At 50.1% G+C, this 15919-nt stretch overlaps 5 protein-coding genes across 5 annotated transcripts; 2 read left to right on the top strand and 3 right to left on the bottom strand.

Moving 5' to 3' along the window:
• Positions 1-569: 569 nt before the first annotated feature.
• BCR38DRAFT_432488 (actin-bundling protein) lies at positions 570-3342 on the bottom strand. The gene is made up of 4 exons (XM_040860188.1): positions 3030-3342; positions 2757-2967; positions 1004-2684; positions 570-939 (listed from the first exon to the last, which is right to left on the bottom strand). Exons 1-4 carry the CDS (start codon positions 3050-3052, stop codon positions 905-907), a joined length of 1950 nt encoding a protein of 649 aa, XP_040716490.1. The 5' UTR covers positions 3053-3342; the 3' UTR covers positions 570-904.
• Positions 3343-3920: 578 nt separating this feature from the next.
• BCR38DRAFT_195487 (uncharacterized protein) lies at positions 3921-5080 on the bottom strand. Its single transcript, XM_040854044.1, has 2 exons — positions 4513-5080; positions 3921-4458 (listed from the first exon to the last, which is right to left on the bottom strand). The coding sequence occupies exons 1-2, from the start codon at positions 4658-4660 to the stop codon at positions 4127-4129; spliced, it is 480 nt and encodes a 159-aa protein (XP_040716489.1). The 5' UTR covers positions 4661-5080; the 3' UTR covers positions 3921-4126.
• A 2844-nt stretch (positions 5081-7924) lies between these two features.
• On the bottom strand, positions 7925-8502 carry BCR38DRAFT_341813 (uncharacterized protein; the record flags this gene model as incomplete). Its single annotated transcript, XM_040855897.1, has 3 exons — positions 7925-7992; positions 8046-8138; positions 8193-8502. 3 exons carry the CDS (start codon positions 8500-8502, stop codon positions 7925-7927), a joined length of 471 nt encoding a protein of 156 aa, XP_040716488.1.
• A 1466-nt stretch (positions 8503-9968) lies between these two features.
• Positions 9969-10469, top strand: BCR38DRAFT_368560 (conidiation protein 6). The gene is made up of 3 exons (XM_040857258.1): positions 9969-10167; positions 10216-10276; positions 10327-10469. Exons 1-3 carry the CDS (start codon positions 10047-10049, stop codon positions 10394-10396), a joined length of 252 nt encoding a protein of 83 aa, XP_040716487.1. The 5' UTR covers positions 9969-10046; the 3' UTR covers positions 10397-10469.
• Positions 10470-11744: 1275 nt separating this feature from the next.
• On the top strand, positions 11745-15839 carry BCR38DRAFT_465809 (uncharacterized protein). Its single transcript, XM_040862713.1, has 2 exons — positions 11745-12417; positions 12484-15839. Exons 1-2 carry the CDS (start codon positions 12182-12184, stop codon positions 15374-15376), a joined length of 3129 nt encoding a protein of 1042 aa, XP_040716486.1. The 5' UTR covers positions 11745-12181; the 3' UTR covers positions 15377-15839.
• The last annotated feature ends 80 nt before the right edge of the window (positions 15840-15919 follow it).

Below are 15919 nucleotides of genomic sequence, written 5' to 3'. Positions count from 1 at the left end.
AATCATGCGCGTTGGACATCGTAGCCTCCTCCATAGCCGATTCCTTCTTTCATAAGTCTGAGAAAGGACGATGTCAATGATATCGCAGGAAGCTTATGTGTCTTCTCTCAAAGAGCTGGTAATAACGTCGTGCAACGTTAGATTCGCTTAACCGGCGGCAATCATCCTTGCCGGCGAAAAGATTGGTTTTGCGCCAGACTCTGTGTCATACGACAAAAGGCTCGACAAAGTGAATCGTAGCCGTGGCCCAATTTCGAAGCAATTCCTACGAGATATAAATGGGCGATGGGTTGTCTGCTCGGGCTCCACGGCAAGGCTCCATTTAGACGTCACCTTGGCGTGGTGGGTAGCATGGGACCACTGTGATTCGGTACTTCTGTTTTATATGTCGTCGAACTTGGCCGCTCTCCGACCGTGCCTGGAAGACCAACGGCAAGCTCGGAACAGCTGGGCTGAGATCACATCACGCATGTCAGATCTAGAAAAATACCACTCAATGCAGCCCCGAGGAAAATTACCCACATTACCTCGCCAGGCCAAAATCATAACCATATTGCATCAATAAACAGGGGAGCTCCTGGTTGGGGCAATCACATGAACTTACGTTAGTGGGGGCACGCTACTTCGCTGCTGCGGCTTGGCATATATTTATAGTCAACCCGACTCAAGTACTGGCGCGAGGTGTGCATCAAATTGCCAGAGTTACACGGCACTCTAGTTAGTGTACCAAGTTGGTTGTCAATAACAATGAATCAATTGCAGGCTGCATCTAAGAGCCGTGGGCAGCCCAACAATAATTTGAAGACGGTACAAATTCAGAACTGCGTACACGAGAAACCGAAGACTTTTCCAGTTATTCTGGGCCGCCATCTCCAAAACGACAAGGGAATCCATCAACAACAGTCTACTGCATCTTCTCATGGGTTGCCATCAAGGAGCCTAGCAGCCATTGTTAGTACGAAAGGGTTCCGTAAATTCGGGTCTTTGGGGGAATCATTCTTACCAATGAAAGTGGTCACCAGTCTGCTGCGTACTTGGCAAATGTCTTCGGGCACCAGCCAGATAGTCGCACCCATCTTTCTGGCAATACTGATACTCAACTTGGCGTTCATGTACGCCTCCTCCTCGGTCTGGCCAGTTGCAACCAGATCGTAGTCGACATAGCTGCTCTTCATGCCGTTAAGCACATCCAGGAAAAAGACACCTGTTGCAATGCCAGGATCTTTGAACGATCGAATGGTAGACGTACGGCCACCCTTCTTCACCATGCCGTTCGCCCACCGCACCATCTCGGAATCCGTGATCTCCCGCTTTCCCAGGCGTTGTGCAAGTGCCGCTAGAGTCAAGGTGATGTCCTTCCTCATGAGCTGCCATACGAGACCCAGCGTAAGAGTCTTCTGCCCATCCGTGATGTCGGCGCCCTGAATGCCTACGAGCGAAAAGCCATTCTGTTTTCCCAGTTCGATAACGTAGTTCGTGTTCTCGACTGCCTTGAATCGCATCACCTCGCCCCCATGAGCCGGGCGCTTGTTAACGTGTCGCCAGTTAACAGAGCCCTTGATGACTTTGTCGTAGGCCTGCAGCAGAATGGTACCATCACACAGATCGTCGAAGAATGACTGGACGGCGGGTTGGACATCGAGACTATTGAGCCACAAGGTGAAGACTCGGGCTTCCCTCTCTCCCTCGGCGTCGAAATCCTCAACCTCCAGTTTCTCTTCCTCAGTGATGGGATCCAGGCATGGATGAGTATTGAACAAGTTGGCGACGAAAGCAAGGTTGAGCTTGGGGTTTCCAGCAACGAGGGAAGTAGGGGTTAAGAACTTGCGGCATTCGAGCTTTTCAGCATCCTGCAACACTAGTTCTGCTCTTTGCAGTAAGTCACGGGTCTGCAAGGGGGCTCGACTGCAGCCATACTCGTGACCGATTTGGGCCAGCAGCACCGCGTAGTTCTCTCCGTCTTTCACGTCGGTGGAGAAGTTGTTAACTCGGCGTGGCCAGTTGGCGGCTTTGAGATGGTAGTTGAACCACCGCAGCAGGATCTGCTCCGGAGGCAGGCGCAAGAACTGCTCAAGCGTCTCATCCTCTTCCAGAAGTCGGTACAACTCCGGGTGTAGCTTAATATCGATCTTGCCCAAGAGACCTCTCCGGATAATTTGCCAAATCAGACCGAGAATCAAGTGTTCTCTCACCTCGATAATATCACCGCTGCCAATGTTCACCACGGAGCATCCAATACCCTTGGCGGACTCGATAACGATGTTGTTGTTCTCCGTCATATGGAAGGCGTTTAGCTTCTTGATCTTCCTCCCTGGAACGTTCATGACACGCTCATCGATGGTGTCCGGAACACTGTCGTTGATGAGCTTGGCAAGGACGAGACCATCTTTACACTCGTCGAACATCTCGAACGTGTCAGTGGGGAATGGCAACCGGGCGCCAATATCCGGGTCGCCGGCCAGAACGGCATTGATGTGTCGTGTGAACTCGGTCCGCTCATCTTCATTGATTGTGTGGGTGATATTGGCATTGGATCCTTGAACATGGATCTTGCCAATACTCCCTTTGGAGACATGCCCGCCTCCTGTTCTTTGCGACACAATACCAGCTGGAGATGACGGCGCAGCGCCGCCAGTATTCATGCGCTTTTGCGCGGGAGACGAGTCGCGAAGTTTGGCAACGAGCTAGGACAACACGTTAGCATATAGCACCGAGCTAACCCGAGCACAAGTCGGTGACAACATTGTACTACACACCCCAACATAATCCTCAAGCTCGACTCGTCGCGAAGAATCAAGCTCGACTTCCTTCAACGCCTGTCTGACGACATCGTATGGCTGGCGTTCGCTCTGCTGCGTCGCTTTGATGGCCGTGGCCTCCTCGATATAACCCTTGTCGTCGACGTCGAGCTTCCGGAAGGCGTCGGTCAGCGCGAATATGTCGCCCTGCTGGAACTGGGGAAATTTTCTGCCCATTGCCCACCGTTGTCAGATCTTTGACGCCATGATTCAACCATGATTGCGACTTACCTCTGAAGCTTTAACACATTCATGATGGCGGAATTAGAATTGGCTGATGAGAAAGGCTTGGTAGAATTGCAAGAGGCGATCTGCTCGGCGCGGGTTCGTTACACGAATGCTCCTCGCAGTCATTCAAATCGAAGTGAAGTTGTTGCCTTCGGGAAATGTTGAAGGGAAGACGTAAGTCTGGGCTGGGCGATTCAGGTAACAACGAGCGTTTCGTTCGTTGTGCTGATGAGCCTCGTGGTGTTTGCCTCGTTGGAGGTACAAAATAATCTTCAACAACCAGAATGTTGGCGGGGCGCTTGGGAGAGAAAGAGCGATCAGGAGCAGCTGTATGACGCAGGTAACTGCCAAGGCCAAGCTAGACCCTATGAGCCCTGGCCCAAGCCCAATTTGACCTCAGATTATCCCTGCACCCAGTCACCAGCCACAATACGCGTAAGGCCTCCAGGCAGCCTCTATTCAATTATTTATTGCGACATGACGATTTTAGCATCTGCCGATCTCATCTTGGGCACCAAGAGCAGTTCGATTACCTGAGAGCCGTAAAGCGAATCGCAGTATTATGCCTCGTCAAGACATTTCTGTCTTCCTTGTTGTCAAGCCAAGATTGGGCCAGCATCGAGATATGGACATTGACTGCATGTAAGACACAACTGCCTCGAAGCTTAAGATCGGAAGTGAATATCTGACTTCACGGGGAAAGACAAATTAAATATAAGTCTCATTCGTGTTTCCTGGCCTTTTGGAATATTGTTACAGTCTTCATGTTTGATTACACGGTACGTAGGACAAGCTTCAGATGACCAAGATCAGACGCTCAATACATTGGGCTTCATCCCAATCGAAAAACACCTTTAACCTAAAGTCCTCTTGCCTCCACGGCGATAACTGTACATTTATCATCCCAATATCTTCCGTCAGTTGATCTCATGGGCCACTTTGACCCTTCCATTTTGGTAACTCAACTTCAATTTTTCGACAAAAGAGGTTTTCGTCCGTCGTACAAGTGTCCAAATCCGTGCAGATAACGGTCCCAAGTATTCACAATTACGTCTTTACACCTCACATCCTACTCAACGGTTCCTCGACGATATAGCCATTTATGCAACGCCCCAAATCGTGTCGGGAGTGATGGTGAAGTTGAGACAAGGGCCCGTAAACTGATTATAGACTGTGTTGGCCTTCCCCGTGAAATTCCAAAAAGTTGTTGGCGTCGCCAAGTCAACATATTGGTAGCTGACTTGAATATGGGCTCCAGTTCCCGTGCTGTTGACAGGGAGGAGCTTGGCAGCAACCCGGCGGGCTACTGTGCTGTCATCGTAGAGGGTGCACAGTCGGTATGGTGCGCCTTCGATTTCACCAGCACAGTTTGCGAAGAACGCTGGCTTCGGAGGTCGTGAAACGGTGGAAGCCTCGCCGGTGATGTTGAAGCCTAACAACATGGTGTTAGCAGTTGAACGTGGTTTGGTCTGATGCTCGAGCTTACTGTAGAAGCAACCGCTGCCAGTACAGCCTGAATCCCAGTTTATGATGTCCCACGAATAGTCATCGGTGGCCTCGATGGTCATCATCATCGGGAAAGGACTGGCCGAGACGGCGGCCGCCAGGACCGCGAAGACGGAAGTGATACGCATCTCGGCAATATTTATGAGTCAAAATTAAGTATTCATAGATTGAAAATCCGGATTGTAGTATTTACACAAGGTACGTTGAAAGCTGGGTGTGGCGTCTAATACATGAACAAAGGAGAGGAAACCATGGACTACTTATTTACATAGTTCCCTGTTGTATCTTGATCTGCGCATAGATTCTATTTGGCGGCTGCCAATACGGCGTCCAACGTTGCTTACTGCCCGTGACATTCCACATTGTTGGCGAAAAGTGTTTACATCCGGTGGAGCAAACTCCACGAGGTTGCATCATTCTGGCTAAAGAAATGCCAATGCCATCCCTGTGCCGGGTAGCTGAGGGAAGCGCCATTGGTTGTATTGGTGAAACATAGGCGCGCCAAGTTATTCTCTGCCTAAATGAATCTAATGCGCTGATCCATTCGCAATGCGGAATCAACAAGAGCATAGCGGTATATTAAGGGGCTTTGATGGGATGATCGGAATCCTACTTTCGGCTTACTTGGACCCGCTTTAAGTTATACGCCGCCTCCGGCTTGCCGGCACCCTCAATTTTGAGTTTGCTATTCACCCGATAACACGGGCCGGCGCGGAGGAGATACTGAACGTTTGCAACTCTTCATTCAACTTAACTTTAACCTACCGACTCACGACATCTGGGTAACTCAAATCGTGTCAGGTTCGTGTTGGTTGTAGAGAATGTCCATGTTACATCATCGGGATCTCTGCACCGCAAGCATACCCTTTTCCGTGTTACACACCGCGCTCGGTCAGCCCACAGCTGTGTACACCGGACTGGGTCACAAACTCGTATGTACGACCCATGGTTCTTCAACAGGAATGCAAACATGCGTCGGACACTTTTTACGTCAAAGCGGTTCGGACCGCCCATCCGATTTAGGGCCAAGAGCCCGTGTTCTGAGATGAGCTAACCATCAAGTTCATGATGAGATGACGGGAAGTTTGAGACAATCGGCCATTGCCAATTATTGCACATTTTATCTACCTGTAGTCCATGACCCAAGGACCGAAAAGGGATACACAATAATCCCAGCCCCTTCACAACCGACCCTGCAGGATCTACAGAATCCCTAGCTAGGCATGTGAGTCAAGGATATATTAAACATATCCTCGATTTGAAGGGAGGGCTATGCTGATTGGCTAGTTGCTTACACCTTCTGATATTACGACATAGCTTCAGTGACTGGATTTTGGGTTTGTATAACTCTGGTTCTCTTATTATATTTCTCCCACCAGCATAATTTATTGCAGTCCTTTCTCTATATCAACCTCAAAGACTAGTCATGCAGTTGGTCGTATGAATAGGGCTTCGGAGGCAGCTAGATATGAAAGAATAATATGACATGTGTCCTTGTCACGCCCAGGCTATTGGTGGCAATTGGGCCGCAACAACATGGAGTGAGTGGAGTGCGAGAGGGAATAGTTAAACAAAGTGACTGAGGCAAGCCCATTTTTAAGCCATGGTAAAGGGTGCTTGTACTAGGTAGTACGGCAATAGCAACGCCTCAAGCAAACAGTAGACATACTCCAATGAGACCCGGCGTATGAGATATGGATTGATAACAATCTAATGGAGAAAAAGACAATATATCGATGACTCTAGCCTACGTTTTTAGTGCTCAGATGGGAAGAGCACGAAGTACCAGGTTCCCTTGTCTGAGTACCCCCAAACCCAAAGCAATGTGGTCCCTGCTATCTTATGCGATAGAATGGAGGTACCGAATCGCTTCTATTTTTGCCTGTGTCTTAACTATCAAAGGTCCCAGGCGTATATAGAAATGGTGTTTGTACCACTTTCCATGGGGCTAATAGTTCGCCAAATCCATATTATCAAGCTGCGTCCCCTTTGATCCACTCCCAAGTACTCGGAATCTCTCGGGTAATTTATAAACCAATTCGGCTACACGTTCAGGTACAGAAGATCAGTAGAGCACCAGATAACTTGATGTTTTCGAGACAAACAGAATATGTCTTATCATCCAGAGTTCCTGGCACCCCATGCCCTGCCCTAACTTCGACATCCTCCCTCTCCCCAGCAACGCGGGACCGACTCTACAGGAAAGCCATGAAGTCACAGAAACTGCCATAGCTCTCTATTCATGGTTGTCTGCGCCCTAATTTTGTCGCTAACGAAGTCTTAGTATTTTCGTGTTCTCTAATCCGGTATAATCTACGACCCATTGTCGTACACAGAGTTGAGATTTCTTCAACTACATCAAGCATGCCAATACCAGCCAACACTACACTCTTTGAACAGAACTACTCATCTTATCCACATAAAAATGCCGATGACTCTTGCAGGATGGCCTGTAATCCCTCAGTAATTGGCGCTGCGTCTACGACCATGAAACCGTCAGATGGCATCGCTTCCGGCAACCCCTATCCAGATATTGTAGAGAAGACGGATTCGATACCGAGTCGGGCGAGCTTCCGGCCCGATCATGTAAGCACGGGAAAACCGCCATTCAAACCAACCTACTGAGATTGCATCATCATCAGCAAAGCATGTAGACAAGTCAAGTCGCTCTCGCCAAAGCCGGATGAGCTATTGCAGCTGCAAGAATCGAGCCTTGGGAAAAGATGGAGGTGGATCCGGAACTCATCAGAATCATCAGAGAAGGGGCGAAAAGCAAGACCTTGTATCTCGTCGCAGCGGCAAGTTACAGCACAGAAAGAACTTAAGCGTCAAACATGTGACACTCATAACGAAGGGTATGCATCCCGAAGAACTGTTGACGGAATCAAAGCTGACCAAAGACACAGATTTCGATTCCTCACTCGATCAGTTCCTCGAGGAATACGCTTCGATGTTGTCCATGGCGGAGAAGAGAAAAATACCGGTTTGCCGCCACCCCAGGGAGTCTTAGTGAACGACACGCTTCATCTGTTGTGAAGAGCTCATGGACCCAAGTCTAAACTCAGTCACAGTGCGGAAGATCATAGCGGGCTCCCGGACAGAAGAACTCGTGGCCAGAGTACGAGACATCACACTAAGCCCCGAGCTATGGCTCCGATCGTTTGGCAACAGAACATGTCATGTCCACCATGCGTCACTTGCTTGTAAATTGTCTGTAAAAGCTGGCCCTGTAAGTGGTCCTGTTGAAAACTTGAGGTCCGTTATTATCACCATGATGGATTTTATGGAAACTGAACTTTTGCAATGCTCCTAAACTGCACAGGAATGTCTATATAACGTGTACCCTGTTCAGAGGTGGTCATGTTTTGTAGGATACCATGAAGGTAACAATATTAGCCTGTCTTGCTATGAACACATAAACCGATCCCACAGATCGACAGGACCATTCCAATCCAAGTATCTGCAGCCAACTTAGTCAGGTCATTAGGTATGCGAATTTCGAAGTTACTGTACCTCTGCTAATAACTTTCTTCTCGACCCACCAATCGCCGAGTACAGTGAAGAGAAAAGCTAAAGTATTGACAATCGGGACCGTCAAGCTCAGTTCTACAATTCATTTTAGCGAAACCCGACGCATCCATCTCGATGGAGTCAACTCACCAGCTTTTCCAATGAGAAGGAAGAACCAGATGCTCCCCGTGAGATTGATCAAAAGCGGTATCGCGTATCTCGGGTTCTTCAATAGGTCCATGACGGAAAAGAAGGCACCAAACAACTTGTTTTTGGACCAGTTGTTTTTCACATCTGGTCTGTCCATGATCGGATGCGGTGCTGGGTTATGGGTTTTGGCGGCCCGGCGGATGAACGGGGTGGTGAGTCCCCAGGCTATCCCGACCAGCAGGAATCCAATTACATAGTTGACGGCTGGCGGTTGCGGATCAGTATCTGGAGAAGGCGTTGTGGTGGACATTTTCGCAACAGGTTCCATGTTATATCCGACGACATGGAGTGATGTTGATTTGAATTGTCGTCGTTCCAAGCCGCTGCCAGATCTCAATGCTCAGCCTCAAGTGGCTGGAGTTACTTGCGGCGCCGCATTTATTTGGCCGCTGCTTGTCTGGATGCGCTAACACTTACGCGGCTCAACATGACTACTCTTGGTCTTTGCACCATCATCTCTTGAATTTATCGTAAAACTGCAACGTAATGAAGCCCAGAGACACACGAAAGGCAAGTTACAATCCAATTGGGTTCCAAATCCGTTTGGTCATCAACGATGTCTCGAGCGGACGCATCATAAGTTGAACGACACTGTCCTCTGCAAACGTGAACAACCTAAATGGTGGTATGTCAGTTGCATTCCTTGATGCTCTTTCTCTAGTTCAAGACCATCCCCAAAGTGCAAGTGCTTGTCCGTGCTTCTGGACTTACATCATTGACATTTGAAAACACCAGGTAATCGCAGGAAGCGGTCTTCCCGAAATGGCATTTTCGATTCCATCAGGACTAGCGCTCCTCGGGAAGCCCCTCAAGTAGAATATAGGGAAACACCTAATTCCGATATCTTATGATGCCAAAATTTAGGTTCAAAGAGCACGACATAGTCTAGATGCCGAGCGCCCCATCGGCGGACCAAGTGGTCTGCAAACGCGAACACATATTTGAGCATATTGCCATTTGTTGCCACTCTACCGACCAGGCTTGCTGTTTTTCTGGGTATTCACAGGTCAGAAGTGTCGGAAGGAAACCTCATTATTCGTTGACAGAGTAGGATGCCATTAGCCAAGTCCCCTGTGGAGATGAGTGCCTTATTGATACCTATCTGGCCAAAGACGCAGCACAGATTACACTTCCCATTTCAGGGTAAAGATGTGGAATTTACAATTCCAGCTTGTATGCTCTACATACTGTGCTCGTCATTGATCTTGCGTCGTCAGATGTAGCCCATGTCATGAGGCTGAACTCAAGAATTAGGTGGAAGTCTTATGCACGTGGGATTTCCCCGGATTTGATCTGCACCACGGAGGGACCTCTCCGGGCCCCCTAGTTCACCTTATCTGTGTGTCCGGTGCCAGCCCAGGGGTAAAATCAAACTTCAACTTCACAGACGTCATGACTTTGCAATTCTGCCAGCTAACCAGGTACCTGGCCGTGTAGCAACCGTCGACCCCATTCGCAAGGTTCTTTGTTCGCAGATACACACTAGTGTCAAACGACGACAAGTCGCAGGTTTCTGCCTTCAGAGTGGCACAGTGATAGATGACTTAGCCCAGAAATCGTCATTGCCAAGAGAATCTGGGATATGGTGAGTAGATTGGTGCTTCTTCAGCTGACAAAAAGGGACTAGACATGAGATTTTTCTGCCTGTATAGCCCAGAAATAATTCCTATAAAGACTGGCATGATTCCAGCGTAGTCAACGATGTTCCTCAATGATCAACCCTCCTCCCGACCTAACAACAACGCAGTAGTAACATTCATCTTTGTATCACACATTCGTGAATTAAACATCAAAATGCCTACCGATGCTCAAGTTGCTGGTGGCCACAAGGCTAACCTGAAGAACCCCAATTCTTCGGAAGAGAGCAAGCAGCACTCCAAGGAAGTGCTTGACCAGGAGTTCAATGGTGGAGATGGTACGTCTCTTACACATCTTTATGCAACTGTAACTAATTTGGATGAAGTTCCCAAGGCTGGGGATAATGAGGAGAAAAACCCAAATAATGTTGCTGGTGGACTTAAGGCGTGAGTACATTACTGACTATGCTGCACTTTCAGAAGTTGACACTTTCCAGCACCATGAATAATCCTAATGTATCGGAGGAGGCTAAGCAGAATGCCAAAGAGCGCCTCGATGACATGTAATGATGTGTGGTTAAGCTGAAATAGATACTTGTGACTCACAGCTCCAACGTTTTACATCACACTATATTAGGCGCGAAATAAAATGTTTACCTAATTCTATTATGAAACCAACTTCAAAGTTGTGATCTTGTAGATTATTTTCAATAAAGCAAGATTTTAATTGTTATGCAGTGAAACTATCAAGTCGGTAAGCATTCGACCGACCCATTACACCTATCACATTAACTTCTCCATAGTCTTGTGTTGATAATGTAGTTTGCGTTTGAATAATTCTGTCACCTCTATACGAATTGTTTCATCTCGTCTCGGAAGTTCCTGCAAATAGGTAGAATCTTACGCCCAATTGGAATTGTAACGTGCATACTTTTAGGAAAACCTCAATAGTCATTCCGCTGAGAGAATAAACAGCCTAGAGTGGTTTTAGTCCAATCGCGACCCTATGGCATTTTCAGTGGAGCATGTGTGATCCTGGATCCGCAGTAAACACTAGCAATCGAACTCGAGGAAACTTCGTGCAAGGGATTGTGTCCAAGCCGGGGAAGAATTCTGCGATTCAAAAAGCAGCTATGCCTTCAACCGCGAGCTGACTCTGAAACATACTTCATGCGATTCTCCAATCTGAGCTGACGTGGACCAAGCTTCGACTTCAGACGCCGCGTACTTCGTATGCATCCGGAATACTGGGGAAGACGGGTGCCGATCAGCCTACTAGTACGAATACCTCGACAGCTCCTCGCTGCGACCTATGACACTTGCAGCCTCAGAGCAAGGGTGGAAGATGCAGAGTATTTCCTGCAAGAATAGTCCACATCGACGAGACACATCTCCGATCAATTACGGGGCTTTCCCCATTGTATGGCGCAATTCTTGTTTTGCTGGACAAGTTTCCCAGAATTGCGTTTTCTGTTAACACACTCAAACCGAACGTCATTGGTACGCCGTTCCTGGCATTGCGCCTCAATGGGACGCGTCAGGCACCCGATTAATCGAGCATTAGAGCGGGTTTCGAAACGAGGTTGACGGTCGACTATTGAAGACGCGATGAAAGAATTTCATCTAATCGTCGGCGTCACACGTACAATTACCGACATCAACGTCCCACTCCTACTCCGAATAGTCGTAGCGACTCATAATCTCAGCCCAGAAGGGAACGCGAAACAGAGATAGCTCCAGACTTGTGGGCAGAATTAGCCAGGAGGGAACAAGCGAGCAGATCTAAAGCCCGCTTACCGAGCTTTCATTGGTGCCTCATGCGGTTTCCCCGCTAAACAAGGCCCGGCTAGCCCACATGAGGGGCAATCCCTGCGAACAACCCACCACCCCAACCTCGTTACTTCCAAAGCTGATTCCTCCAGCCACCGGCAACTTCGTACACATGCATCCGGGCCCCCAATTGCAGTAGATTCTAGTCGCCAATTGCCAACTTGCAAATCATTCTGCTTCTCGTCTGTCGCAATCCAGCGCATTTGCCTAGATATCTAGCACTGGTTGAAGTGCAGTTGCCTCTCATTTTTCTTAATTGCATGTCATTTGCAACACTTCTTCACTGATCATCGTCATTCCAAATATTCCAGCTTTGGTGCGCGGGAAGCTAGCTGGATCGACGTAAATATCAACAAAACATTGGATCACGGCTCCACCGCCTAGTGAGCTGAAGCCGGGTTCCCACAACGGTCGACGTCAACAATAACAACAATCGTCGCATTTCATTTCTCCGACAACCCGACAGTGCTCCAAGTTGTCGCCGGCGTTAGGGTCAGATGGTCTTGTGGTGATCCGCAAAGGATGGCCGCCAAAACAAAGATGTCCAACCCATTGAACGGGATGCACACGGCGGGCATCTTCTCGGACATGAGCGCCGATGGTCCAGAAATTGGTACCTTGGTTCTGATCGCGGATCGTGCGAAGAACCTACCCAACAGGAAGACAATTGGCAAACAAGACCCGTATTGTGCAGCAAGACTCGGGAAAGAAGCAAAGAAGACGACAACAGATATTCGCGGTGGTCAAACTCCCAAATGGTAAGAATCCACACCTGCCCGACCCCTGGACAGTGCCCTTGTCTGACTTCTTTGTTCGCGGTGCAGGGACCAAGAGCTTCGATTCACAGTTCATGACTCTCCGGACTATTATCAGCTGAAGATTTCTATCTTCAATGACGACAAGAAGACGGATCTCATCGGCGAAACCTGGGTAGACTTACGCGATGTCATCGTGCCAGGAGGAGGTCAAAACGATCAATGGCAGACCCTGAACTTCAAAGGCAAATATGCAGGCGAGGTCCGGATTGAGGTTACGTTCTACGACAGCCGGCCGAAACCAGAAAAGCCCGTGGCCAAACCGAAACCTGTGGCTTCCGTTGCCGAGGCTGATGGGTCAAGTGGATCGCAGAATGGACGGAGCCCGGTGAAGCGACGGCCTTTGCCCAGCAACCCTGGGACTGAACATGCTGGTGCTCCTCCACCTAAGACCGCACCCGCGCCTGAGCAAGTACAGACTCCGTCCAAGCCACAGTCGCGTCCAGCAGCAGCAGCAGCAGCAAATTTCATCCCCAATCAATCTCCGCTACAGGCCGTCGAGTACAACACTCCACCTCCTGCCCGATACAATCAGCCTGAGCATTACTCTCCGGCCCCTGATCACGGCACTCAGTATAGGACACCTCCTCACCGACCAGATGTACAGCATCATCGGTCCTTGGACACGAATGAAAAGTTCAGTACCTACGGTGACGACCGCCAGTATCATCCTGAACCGTTTCCTCAGTCGTACGAGCCCGAGTCCCGGACCCCCTACAACCATGGTCAGCTGACTTTCGAATCGCCCTCGCCGCATGCTCTGCAGCAGCGACAAATCATGCCAGATGATGACCGCCCGCCACCTCCACCTGCCCACAGAGTACGAAACAACAGTGGCAGCTCCCAGGAGTTGGTGCATCGCGGTAGCCTTGATACGTCCCCCCACAAAGCCAATCCGTCTATGCCAATGAGACATGATGTCTTGCGGAGTGAAGCTCATCGATACTCAATTTCGTCAGTGCCATCTCCCTCGAGTTCATCGAATTATCCCGGGCGTCCTACATATCGACCCTACGACTCGGTGCCTGATGTGCCCAGAGATTCGCCACATAATGACCAAGTGGTCGTGAGACAACATCACTTGCATGATTCTCCTCTGGAGACCCCACCACGGTCTTTGCAACCAACTGTAGAGGACGTCCCAGAGTCATGGACACCACCAAATGCACGGTCCAGGCGCAGCAATTCTCGCCAAGAGATGGAGGACGAGTTGCATTTCAGTCAGGGAGCCAGTCCCGCGCCACTGAACTTGAGCGGACGCGGAAGTGTTGCGGCCTCGCAGTACACACTGCCAACTGTACAGACGCAGAGGCCATATGGGTCCAATGAGTACGCCATTTCGACGTCACCCGTGGCTGCAAGGGAGCCGCTGCGCGGCAACTCAATTGATTACGGGATGTCGACGTCGCCCAATGGTGCAAGAGACTATGCCCATGGGAACTCGAATGATTTCGGCACCTCGGTCTCATCCGGTGTCGCCAGGGATTATAGCCGGGGGAATTCCATTGATTTTGGTGCTACGACGTCTACATCGATGGTTGCGGCGAGGGACTATGCCCGGGGAAATACCAACGACTTCGGGACCTCACCTTCGACCGCGATGGTGGCTACGAGGGACTATGACCGGGGGAATCCCAGCGACTTTGGTAACTCGTCTTCGACCGCCATGATTGCTGCGAGGGACTACCCCCGTGGTGGCTCCAGCCACTCGTACTCTAACGCGTACACGGGACAGGTTGATCCCTATGGGGCCGATACCAGTGAGATGGATAACTCGCAGGCTCTGGTTCCCCGTAACTACGCGCCGCCAGTTCCAGCTACTCTGGTTCCCGGTGTTGATCCAGCGCTCTCCATGGAAATTTCGACTCGGTTCCACGAGGACAGGCGACAAGAGCGAAGGTATACACAGCCTGCCCCTCAATCGACTACACCAACCAGAGGCAGGCAATACAGCGAACCACCAAACAACTATGGAGCTCAATCTTCGTCTCACGGGTATTATCCCAGTCATTCAAGGAACTATGGCGGCAGCCCTGGGGCATACGCAAGTGGAACGAATACCCCATCAGGCCCACCGGCTGCTGGGAACTCACGGGGACCCTCCACCAGCCCCAATCCAAACCACACCATAAAGCGAAAGTCGGTCAGTCCGGCTCCGCCTCCGCGAGAAGAAGGTAGGCGGCTATCTGGTGTCCCCTTTGGGCCTGACTCGTACGATGAACTGAACCCCTCTATTTCATCTGCAAAACAATCCTCCAAATCAAACGAATACACGAACGCCTACGGCAAGATAGTCACCCCTGACGGACGGGAGGTAGACCCTTCCGACCACTTGCCAATGGACACTTGGGCGCCTGAACCAGAGCCGAGAGAACCTAAACAGAAGCCAGAGCCGTTAAGGCCCACACCAGCAGGAGCGCAGCCAATGCCACCGTCAGGTAGGCGGCAGCTGCGTATTGCGGCAAGGCCGCAGTCGATGGCGGCAGTCCCGCCGCCGAGCTACATAAACCACGAGGTAGAACCATCGCCACCTCCAAGCTCCGGCCGGAATCGGCTACAGAAGAAGGCACATCGCGTGTCAGCTCTGCCAGCTCCAGTATCTGCAGGGTCGAGCCCATTGGGACCAGCGACCAGTCGCCAACGAAACAGCACGCCACCCCGTGCCCTCGTTCGAGCCAGCACATTTGACTACGAGAATAATCATGACTACGGAGGTAGTCCAGGCGCTTCTCGTAGCGGCATGAGCGGCCCCCCAATACCGGCCAAGGTTCCATTGATGAGCGGGGGCCTAGGGGCGTCCCCGGGGATGAACAGGGGCGACGGTGAGGATTGGGCTTTAATGGAGGAGATGAGTCGCATTGACATTGGCAGTGGGCGAGCAAGGCGACATGGTGGGTATTAGCGTAATGCCACCATTTGAACGTCTTGCTCCTGACGAGGTGACTCGGACAGGATGGGATGTGACCATGAAAGCGATGAAATGATTGCATCGGAGGCATGGATAGTGTATTATTATGTTTGTACCAGAGAGATTGCTATGGCGTCATCTGCGATACTGATTCTTCGTTTCTGTTTGGTTTGGTACGCTAGGGTAAAAGCCGTGACACTTTTCTCTTTGGTCGCGGCTGGGTTTGGTACGCTGGGAAAACCGCCGAGGGAAAACCGCCGAGGGAGGTGTAATCACAAGGGCGAGGCGAGGGAAGTTCTTCATGGACACAAGTTTGGACGCAGGCATAAACATTTAGAGCAAGCTGGAGATACCCGAAGATACACAATGCATAGATGTACCTCGAAGTTCCTGGCCCCTTGGTCACTACATGATGTGCGAGTCCAGCCTTTTGCCTCGTGAGCAAGGGCATTCAAACTGAATCTAGATATGCTCAAGGTCAAATCATGATGTCCGACCTATAGTGCGTCTCTGGATCGGTACTGGATGAGCCCTGTA

Source organism: Pseudomassariella vexata (genome assembly GCF_002105095.1).
Source record: "Pseudomassariella vexata strain CBS 129021 chromosome Unknown BCR38scaffold_6, whole genome shotgun sequence".
Taxonomy (NCBI): domain Eukaryota; kingdom Fungi; phylum Ascomycota; class Sordariomycetes; order Amphisphaeriales; family Pseudomassariaceae; genus Pseudomassariella; species Pseudomassariella vexata.
The sequence above is the reverse complement of the archived record's forward strand: the minus strand, read 5'-3'. Positions and strand labels throughout refer to the sequence as shown.